General features: G+C 37.8%; 1 protein-coding gene across 1 annotated transcript; it reads right to left on the bottom strand.

Moving 5' to 3' along the window:
- Positions 1 to 10169: 10169 nt before the first annotated feature.
- Positions 10170 to 11324, bottom strand: LOC139741186 (uncharacterized). Its single transcript, XM_071651778.1, has one exon. It carries the CDS (start codon positions 11322 to 11324, stop codon positions 10170 to 10172), a length of 1155 nt encoding a protein of 384 aa, XP_071507879.1.

Here is an 11324-nt window from a genome sequence, read left to right as displayed (position 1 = left end):
GAAAAGTGAATCTACCTGCCTTTTCTATGTAAATGTATTTTCCAAGTTCCATGAAACAGAGAACATTTCTCCTTGATACAGAAATTTGGTTCTATTCTTAATTGCTCAAGCTCAGAATACTCCAATAATCTGTCCCATGCATGATGCATGTATTTCTAAGTCTTGTCAATCCATATGCATCTATGAGTGCTTTATAGAGGAAATATCTTTGCATGTTTTATTCATAATATTTGATTGTTTTGTTTGTTTTTCAGTTAACATGATTATAAAGGTTTTGCAATGAGAGTGGTGCTTGCTTTCCATTGTTAAAGTAGATTGATAGTTTTACTCTGCGTATGGGTTAATGTTGTCCCTCCAAGTGATGACTGTATGATGTAGGAAGCAGTTTGTATTGGAGGAATGGTAAGTTTGAGATAGCATTATTTCTGATATCTTAAAACAAAAAAGAAACTTATATGAAGATTTATATTCTGAAATATGTCTGTGCTGGTTGTGCTGAGAGTTTTACATTAAATTCTTCCAGTTTTGTTTTTGTTGTTATCAAATTTTTCTTTTTCTCATTTCATAGTAAAACTGCACAATATGTAGTAGCAGGTATGCTCTGAATAAATACCTGGTAACAATATTGTTTGTCCAATACATGTACCGTGTACGAAAGAAAGTAAGAATGGTCACAGTAATGAGGACATATGATGAATTGAAACTGCTGAGAGTGAAAATTCTGATGATCTCATTCCTCATCAGAAAACAAAACAAAACAAAACAAAACAACAAAACACATAAGCTACTGTCATTCTGGTAGGCCACAATTCTGTGGCTACAACCATTAGAACATTTCAGTTTTGGTAATAATCAATAATGCAGTCATTGCTCTTGAGTGTAGTTTGGAATATCCTTTTCTTGTTGCACCTTTTCAGTTACAGTTCTTCCCATTGCTTTTAACTTTATACCCTGCATAATATAAATGATGGATTCCTCTTGGTTCAGTGCATGTTTTCATAGCTATATGTTATGGTTCTTCCTCTTAATTGATAGTGTATGGTGTATGTTGGTTATAAATCAACTCATATGTCACAAGAAAGGATTGTGCCTTTGTATATAGCTGTCATTATTTATTGATGTGGTTCAAAACCATTTTATATATTTACACTCATGCAGTGGAGGAACAGAATGCATGATTATGTTCATTTTACTGATATGAGTTAAATTTCATTAGTTTATATGCATGTGGGTATATGGTCTAAGGACTAATACAATACATCAATCTGAACTAGTCGACGAGTAAAGTTCTGCCAGATCACTAAGGTATAGTATATACAACAGGCACCAAATGTGTTGGGGAAACAACCTAAATTCTGAGAAATTCTTAGAACTTACTGAACATAACCTGCCAAAGTAGCCATGCATTACTTCTCAGCAGGCATTTAATACTGTGTAAGAGTGTGAACACTGTGTAAAATTCAGTGCGATTTACTGTGGTTCACTTAAAATCTTATTTCAGTGGAAAATGGACTTGTCTATAATAATACCATAACAATTCTGACAATATAAATTGCTGATGAGTGTTTTAGCATCAAGAAAAAAAACAACAAATTAAAACAAAATAAAAACCAAAGGTGAGATTCTGAGAGATTCATGGAATGTATGAACCTAACGTGCCAGAATAATCTGTATGCATTGCTTTTCAACAGTCATTCAGTTCTGTGTGTGAGTATTATCATTCTCTAATACTGTACTTGGTGAGATTTACTATGGTTCATTCAGAATCTTTTTCAAAGGGAATGTACACGTTTATAATAATACCAGAAAAGTTCTGACAAAAACAAGAATGGCTAGTGAGTGCTTTTTGTCATCAAGGGGGGGGGGGGGGGAGCATTATGGGAAGATATGCTTATGGGAAGATGTGCAAGTTAAAAATATCAAGACTAGTTATGTTAGTTTGCAGATACTGCAAGGGGAAGGAAGTCTACATTCCTTAGCAAAGGTTTTCAAGAGACAAGAATAGTACTAGTATACACATAGCGATGAGATGATATATGTGAATATTTATTTGGTGTATTACTTTTTCATTTGGTATTCTATTTCATAGTATGGTTGTAAATATGATTTATAATCTGTTTTCAATAAATGACTGAAAGAAATGATTGGTCTACTATGTGTGTATTTTTTTAGTTTCATGCAGTGTATAGAAAATTCAATACAGAGACAGAGACTCCATCCCCAAGCACCTTCTGATCGGGAGATTCTCCCGCCTGAAACCCCTAGCAAACGGGAGACTCCAATTTGATGTGCGGGAAGTTCCTTGCGGCTGCGGGGTCCAGGGCCTGCTTAAGGACCCTGGAGCGAAGCTCTAGGGTTCTAGATGCTCTCTCGTGCTCTCTAAGGCTTATTTTTTAACATACAATGATATTAAGTAAGAAATCATTTCAAGCGGGAGACACAGAGCCAGGGCGGGAGAAATTAAATCTCAAGCGGGAGAACGGGAGATTTTGCAAAAATGGGCTTTCAGCGGGAGATCTCCCATCGAAAACGGGAGAGTTGCAGTCTCTGTATAGATAATTTGTCAATTGGATATTCTTTGCCGTGTGGGTCGACCATTGATGCTGGCTGAATTTTAGATCTGTTTATTTAGTACACTGTATTTCAAAGAATTTGATATCTCTTATGTGCAGTGGACTCTTGTACAACAAAGTCCTCGGGACCGGCAGTTTTCTTTCGTTATATTGAAGTTTCGTTATAAACAAACAAACGATAAAAAACACAGAGCCGATAAATTTGCGACCTGGACTTTTATTTAATTGTAACCGGAATTTCGTTTTAACCGTGTTCGTTATAACGGGAGTGCACTGTACTACTCTATGTTAAAGTTGACATTATCAAATCGAGCAGAATCAGACAGAATGGCGACATTTCATGAGAAATAGACTGTATGATAAGAAAGCTACTGGTACATGTGTATTGCATTTTAAAGGTGAACATGTTATTAACAAAGTGGTGATATTCGTTGCAATCACAAATGCAGTTTAGATAGGGCTAGGCCATCATTGTACAGTGTATCCCAATTTCTTTACTGGTTTTTATTGAAGATACTAAATGATTCGGGTAATGGTAAGAAATCACAGAGGACTCTTGGGACTCGTGAAATGACTTTGCCAGAGCAAAACATTTGTCATATCAGAGCTTAAATAGTAAAATATCAAGAACTCTGAACCCTTTTTTTTTTGGGGGGGGGGGGGGGGACTGTAGAACCATCTTCCCCTCCCCTAAAGATAGCTTGATGCTATAAATATATTGTTTTGTTTCATTTTAAGATACATGTTAGTAGGAAGTTTTGTAAATTGTTAGTTGTGTGTGCGAATATGCACATCTGTATAAAGGGCTCAACATTAGTGTTGGCCCAGGGCCGGTTGAAATTTATGTCCGGCCACGAACCTTGAGTTTAGTAGCCCAATCGCGCACATAAGATTCAAATGAATTGCTATGTTTCCATTTATTTTGGTCCCCTTCAATTCTCCTTTGGGCCATCAAAATTTCAGATTTAAAGATTTTAGTGGTCTGAACAGTCCACCAGAGAAAAAGATACTGTCCAGTCCTTATCATATGATATATAATATGTAATTAATAATATATAATATATAATATACAATATATGATATATAATATATGATATATAATATATTGAATTGAATTGAATTGAATAACTGAAACTGCACCGGTCTTACACTTGAGACACAGTAGACAGTTCCAGCATATTTATTTTCATATTTCATTTGAGATACATTTCATCGAAATACATTAAAAAGAATACAAACCAAGCAGATACAAAATATGTTATAAATCGGGTCATGGACAGAAAGTGTGTCACCGTATATAATGTACATAAGACAATTCTCTATAACTTGTGAAATATGATGGAACCGCAAGAGCAAAGCTTGTAAACGCAGGTTCCAAGAAAATATACCAGTGTAAATTTGATATGCATTCAATGGAGATAGGACACAAAGAAATAATGACGAAACTATATAAAAACTAAATTATCAAGGTACAAAGGAAAAAGAAAATAAAAGAGATGAAAATATATATTATATATGATATATAATATGTGATATATAATATACAATATATAATATATAATATACTATATAATATATGATATATAATATATGATACATATATACATATATATATATATATATATATATCATATCATATAAAGATGTTTGTAGTCTGCGTGCATGTTGGTACCAGTACAGAAAAGATGGCGAAATAGGGTAGTAATAGAGTCATCTTGTTTATTTTGAGAATTGTTCATGTTGGCCCTGAAGAAGAAGACGTGTGTTTGCGTCGAAAATTTGGTTTGAATAAATAGCACTGTTGGATTGAAATGCTACCCTACTCTTTTTGAAGATATATATATATATATATATATATATATATATATATATATACATGTATTTATATTAATATCTCTTGAAAGCGCACAAAATCTTGAAACAAGTTGTCATTGGTTCTCTGATATACGACACAGGAGGGCGACTGCAGATTGCTCTAATAATGAGCGAAGAGATGTCGTGACAGTCGAGAGCTGAACGAACACGGGGGCTCAACGTAACGAGTGTGATCTTCCCTCCTCCAGACCACGCAGGTTTCAGCTCTCTTGTTCACTCTTATTTTGCAATTTCCCATTGGGGGCGCCACTTAGTTTCCCCCTTTCAGAGATTTTATATTTCTTTCAACTGCATCTTCCCGGGGCCGTCAGTAGATAATTATGTGATTTGAGATCATTATTTCAGTCTTTTTGTTGTTTTTTGTTTACATCCACAGTGTACATTCAACGTCTGCGTGTAAGTATCTTTGCAGACGATCTGTTGCTAGGTATTTTCATGCATTTATTTATCTATCGATCAATTTATGGATTAATGTATTTATCCATCTATCTATCTATCTGTCTATCTATCTATCCATCTATCTACTTATTTGTGCACAAGAAAGTGTTGTTCAACCCGTTCTTTCTCGATTGTATCAAAATGCCATTATATCAGCAAAGAATTCGTAGCATTTATTCTTTCTTCTTTTTCTTTCCATTGAGGTGCAGTCATGCTTAAAGGGTGTGTACAGTTCTGGTCGAGGTGAGGATTTGGCTTTTAACGTTTTGCGAGATATTCAGAAACCACTCTAAGATGTCAAAGAGCATGCAATTCTAAGGGGTATCAAAAGTTTATTTGATGAAAATCGATTTTGAAATGGCTGAGATATCCAACAACAAGGTGAAACAAAGAGATCCTAATAAAAGGCGTGGCCTGTAGTCTTTTATAATTATCACTTTTTGGGATATCTCAGCCATTTGAAAACCAATTTTCATCAAATATAAAATGTTGATTCCTTTTTAAAATTACATGCTCTTTCCATAAAAGGTTTCTCATTATCTCATTTAGGAATGTAAAAAACATGAATCCCCACCTCAACCAGTACTGTACAGCCCCTTTAAAATGTTGGAGATGCCCCAGTGTCATATGAAGTGTCAATAAGGGAGCTAATCGAAATGCTTGAAAATGCTCTCTCTTATTCAAGTTAAAAAGCTATCAGTATTCTAATTCGGATCTAGTGATGCTAAGGTGGGCATTTTCATCGTGTGTGTGTGTGTGTGTGTGTGTGTGTGTGTGTGTGAACGCATTGATGCGTGTTATTGCGTCGGCACAAAATTAACAATGGGTTATGTGTGTAATCGGAATAGCTGATGCTCTCTGCTTTCTGAGACTGTCCCACACGCCAGAGCAAGACGGATTTTAAAGGGACTGTACAGTATTGGTTGAAGTGGGGATTCATGCTTTGAATATTTCTAAGTGGGATAATAAAAAAACTCTTATGAAATATGAAAGAGCATGTAATTTTAAGAAGGATTCAACGTTTATTTGATGAAAATTGGTTTTCAAATGGCTGAGTTATCTAAAAAAGTGATAATGATAAAAGGCGACAGGCCACGCCTTTTATTAGGATCTCTTTGTTTCACCTTGTTTTTGGATATCTCAGCCATTTCAAAACGGTTTTTCATCAAATACACTTTTGATACCCGTTAGAATTGCATGCTCTTTGACATCTCATAGAGTGGTTTCTGAATACCTCGCAAAACAGTAAAAGCTTAATCTTCACCCCGACCAGAACTGTACACACCCTTTAACGTTGTTGTATATTTTTTCCTGTTTTGTTTTGTTCTGCAAGCATGTTTGGGTGCAAATGATTATTGCCTCCATGTATTCGTGATGTTAGGGCGCAAAATGTAGCACAAGGTTCGCTGCGTTCCGGTGGATACGTATCGTCTGGCTAATTATCAGTCATTTCAGTAATGATGTTTAGTAAGCCCTCAAGGGACATGGAACGTGCTATGTGCTCAGTTCGTGATACATTGTGGATCTTCCAAGCATGTCGAGGCTGTCATCTAATGGTATCTTGGATTCTAGAATTACCAGGCGAACACATTACCATCGTCAGTGAATTCTACAGTGCTGTATGGATAAGCCCATCAAAATAGGCCACCATCACAATATTGGAGCAATCTACGAAAGATTATTGACAAAGAATGAAAAAAGAAATGCATGTATACGTTCTTCTACGAGAACGTGAGTTATTCATTTTAATAGACCGACCTGCTCATCAGTGTGACTCTTTGTGAGTGAGTAAAAAAAAAAGTGAAGTCAATCAATGTAAGGACATCATCTTACTTCGTGGAGCAAATGGGGCGCTAAGTAAGTAGCACATGGCGCACTTGTGAATTATTGATATGCACTGACACGTCATCTCGTCAAACTCCAGACAAACCCATAAAAGTGATGTGCACTCCACTCCAGGTGATGATCTTTGTGCTCTGGCATGTCATAAAACAAATAGCCCTCGTATTTCAAAGTGAATGCGAGAAGACACATAATTCATTCGTCGACCCAGATGACAATATTGTCAACTCTAAATTGCCGGGAATGACTGTTTATAAATTCGTTTCATTCTGTCCTCTGTCCCATAGGCCATTGTATGTCCATAACATCTATTATACTAACACAGTACAGCATTAACATACACGCACACGTTTCTGTCATGGTATAGTTTCTTTTGCCTGAAGAGACTGAGGCACTGATTGGCTGAGGAGATTTCGAGTGCCTTGATGTAAAAACAAATAAAAACAAATCCTAAAACAAGAACCTAAATGAGAGTACATTGTATTATCACTTTCTTTGCATCCTATAATTTCGGTGATAGGGGATGGAGGTCTGCACACGCTCACACATGCGCCTGTTATTGAATTACTAGTGTTGAGTATCTCCACCCCAACCCACCCCACCCCCCCCCCCCAAAAAAAAAGAAGAAGAAGAAGGGTTCGGGAGGAGAGGAGGGAGGAGGAGGAGGAGGAGGAGCAACACAGCATCGCAGACGATGCGTTGACCTTAATGATTTACAGACAGCTGAACCAATGATATTTCTGCTATTTTTACATGTGCACCTGCAAACTTTATTTGTTAATAAATACAAAAAACCCGAAATAACATAATATAGTCCGACATAAGTGAAGTTCTTGTATGTGCCATGTAGACAGGCGTCGAGAATGATTCATTCATGATTATAACGTCATAACTGACGATCACTCGTTTACTAGACATCAATTCAATGAAGACAGTCCCATTTAGCGCTTATTGTTTTCATCCATCAACCTGCAATCAATTATAAATACATCGCTTCTGCCTCTCTCACTTCAACACCACTGAGCGCATACGCATGCAGTGCACTTGCATGGCAAGCTAATCGCAGAGTTAAGCCCGGACGCGAATCGCGATTCAGCGTTATTATCCTCGTTCAAGTTTCATTCGAGATATTCAAACGCTAATCACAATCTTTCCTATAGAGGACACATTACTCAAGCCAACAGTGCACCTGCAGCAACTTCCTGCATGAGAAGGGTCATCAATGGCTCTAAAGGAGTGTCACATCATCACCATGGGTACAACTGTGTGGACTATTGTGTCATGGGACGACGTTTTGTTGTTGTTGTTGTTGTTGTTGTTGTTTCTATTTTTCGGGGAAGGTGCAGTTGCTTTTTACCCACAGTCAGCAAGAACGTCATGAACATGGGTACACAGATGACTAAAATGTCGGTGAACTAAGCCCTGGGCTCATACGGAAAGGGTTTTATAGTAACAAACAATTTTACAGCCACAGTCACTTTACCAATTTCACAATCAACACATTGTCAATATATATATATATATATATATATATATATATATATATATATATATATATATATATGTATGTATATATATATATATATATATAAGATATAATGCCCACGTTTTTCTTCTATATTGCTGTATTAAGTGACACTGATGTCGACGAATTATACATAAGCTCTTTGTCGTACAATTGCATGACTGAAATAATCATAACAGTCATTTGCAGTTGTGACTCATTGAGGAAGAAAATTAGAGAAGTAATGATTCGTATCATGAATCAGCATACATAATGCTATAATGCGAGCGAAGATCGAGTAGTAGTTATGGTGATATCCAAATTTCATATTTCCATTGGCACTGTTTTCAATGAATTCATTCGATTTACCATGATGCTTACGTGTCCATAACTCATTCCTTTTGTATGCTTTACACTGCATATGCCGTATCGTCATTTCTCAATGTTTATAAAATATCCTTTTATAATCATGTTTACTCGACTTCTTCCCTTTAACCGACGATTATTCTCCATGTCAACATCGTTTCAGCGGTAAACCCTTGACTCCCGTTTGATAAGCATGGAAAACAAAGTCTAGGATGGAATAATCAAAGCGCAGACTACAGAAAAGAAATTAATTTGATGAGGTTTCAGAATTTGGAAGTCTATTTGATTATACAAGTGTAATGTCCAGAGTGAATATCACGCGCAACAAACACATTCAACGTAGTAAAAATTGAGTTATGTCGAATATCTTTATTTAAAACCATTTACTCCTTTCTAGAGCTAAGCACCAGTGATGGAATCATAATGGTCTATAGGCCTAATCTGTGCTTATAATATAGACTGACACCCTCGAATTTCTGCTTGTATTTGATATTCTATTTTGCCCAAATACGGATCAACGTAAATGCGAATGAATATCCCTATATGAGCTTAGTCACTAATTACACACTAAACAATTAACAAGCTTTCACGTTTCTATTTACCAATTTTGTTTTCACGGTCTTGTTACGTCTTAGATTGATTCTTTACTCGGATGAGAGTTAAATCAAATAAGCCTGCTCTACTTTGTGAAACACAATCTCATTACATTACTATGATTACTGTGAAATAAATTTCAAGACAATCTACATAGTAAATAATTAGTGCGTGGCCACAGTACAACTAATCAAGCATAATTCCTATACTGACTGCAGCACTATCTACAACTGCAGAATTAGTGCATACAGGGAGGAGGATCACAGTTGTGTTGAAAGTAAATTCACTAGATGCACTCATGGGACAAGGTCTCTACAACTAAATTTAATAGTGACGACAAAGATTTATGGAGAGTAAAGTCCAAGGCTCTCAAATCTACGTGATTTACTACAATTTTCGAGGCAAACTTGATCGATAAACATGTCACAAATGCAATTATTTTCCATTCAATTTTCGATGAATACTAAACCAGCAGATTCGCTAAACATTAATAAAAGACTCTGTATCAATGACGTAGTTAAAGATAAACGCGCCATATCGAACTCACATCGACAACACGTTGTTTACACTCACAAGCATAAATTTTCCCTTTAACTTTGCTCGCTGCATCTGTCTCAATCAAGAACACCCACACTGCTCCCAACTTTCGTAAACTCGCATCGCCTATACAAGTACTGTTCATACGTCGGTTTGCAAAATTAATGGTTATACAAGTCGGATTCATATTAAAGATAAAAATGACATTGAATATTGATCAGGTAGCTTTTATATTTCCATTCTAGACCCTCATTGGTGTATTCAAAGAATGCCTCATAGCGTGTGCCTGCGCTCATTTCCTGAATGATGCCCTGCAAGTAAGACGATGGTTGCGCTATAATTGTTATAGAGTAGGCTAATATTCATAATCAAAGTTCTGCTGAGGTAGGTTTAGAGGCTAACTCGGTAACCTCCTAGATGAGGCACATAACTACGTCCTTTTATCTCAAAGACAGGGACCTGAGGAGATGCGAGTTAGTGGAGCTGTCGCCGTCCATTGCCCCACGTACCATGGGGTCTTCCCTCAAGGCAGCTGCCCGCTGATTACAAGCATCGGCAGCATCATGCTCGAATTGGTGGCTAGAAATCCTCGTCTGCGGATGTTGCTCTCCATGTTGGTGACCTTGATGCTCATGGCGATGGATGTTTTGGACGGTAGCTCTGCCCCAGTCGGCGTATTTCCGATAGCGCGCAATACTTTGCAGCCAACAGTGGAAATTGATTTTCTGGTTATCCGAAAACCAGTTACTGGCGTACGCAGTAGCCACGAGCATGTGCACGTCATGTTCGTATCGGGATCCACATCGCGCAAAGTTGTCATAGCAACGTTGGATGCAGTTGAAGATGCGATTTCGATCCACTTGGTCCGGCTTGGCATGGAGATGGCAGGCGAGGAGAAGAGATAGCTTAGCGACACTGTCCGGATGAAAGCCATAAGGATAGTCCGAATCGAACTCGCAGAGTTGCGCTTTGAGCAAATTGAATTCCCCGCGCTTTCTTTGTAAATCCAGGCGTGCCTTGGAGAGCTCGCGTTCTAGTTTGCGGTTATCAGCTTGGCATAAGTGGAGCTGCTTACGACTGTGTTTGAGCTGAATTTCTAGAGCGTTTAGTCGGCGATTTAGTTCCTCCATGTTTGGGAGTTCACCACCTCCTGCCTGGCTTGGTGTTTCTTTGGTTCCTTTCTCACAACATGCCTTATCACATTCAGCTGTATGTCCTGGATATTCCAAGCGATTTACGACAGCTCCGCAAGCGATGCATTCCACAGGTGCGTACCCACAGCAATCAAGGTGCTTGTCCAACATTTCTACGCGCACGGTCAACGCGCATCCTCGATCCGCGTTGGAACAGAAGATCGCCATCCCGTTGACGAGTTCACGGATGGCCCATACCGGGCTCACCTGAAACTTGCTGATGCAAGTTCGACACTGAGGACAGGTCCCAGCCAGAGGCCGGGCAAGCCAAGTATCCAGGCACGTCTGACAAAACGCATGTCCACATCGCGTCAAAACCGCATCTCGAAGCACGCATGCGCATATGCCGCACATGAGGTTTGGATCGGGTTTAGTGACGAATCTCTCCACGGAGTATCCCAT

The sequence above is a fragment of the Diadema antillarum genome, unplaced genomic scaffold (genome assembly GCF_040938485.1).
Source record: "Diadema antillarum isolate AM-2024a unplaced genomic scaffold, OU_Dant_1.0 seq00000910_RagTag, whole genome shotgun sequence".
Taxonomy (NCBI): Eukaryota; Metazoa; Echinodermata; class Echinoidea; order Diadematoida; family Diadematidae; genus Diadema; species Diadema antillarum.
The sequence above is the reverse complement of the archived record's forward strand: the minus strand, read 5'-3'. Positions and strand labels throughout refer to the sequence as shown.

What these genes read in the sequence shown, in the direction of transcription:
- LOC139741186 (XM_071651778.1), bottom strand. Translation starts at nt 11,324, where the DNA reads ATGGGATACTCCGTGGAGAGATTCGTCACTAAACCCGATCCAAACCTC.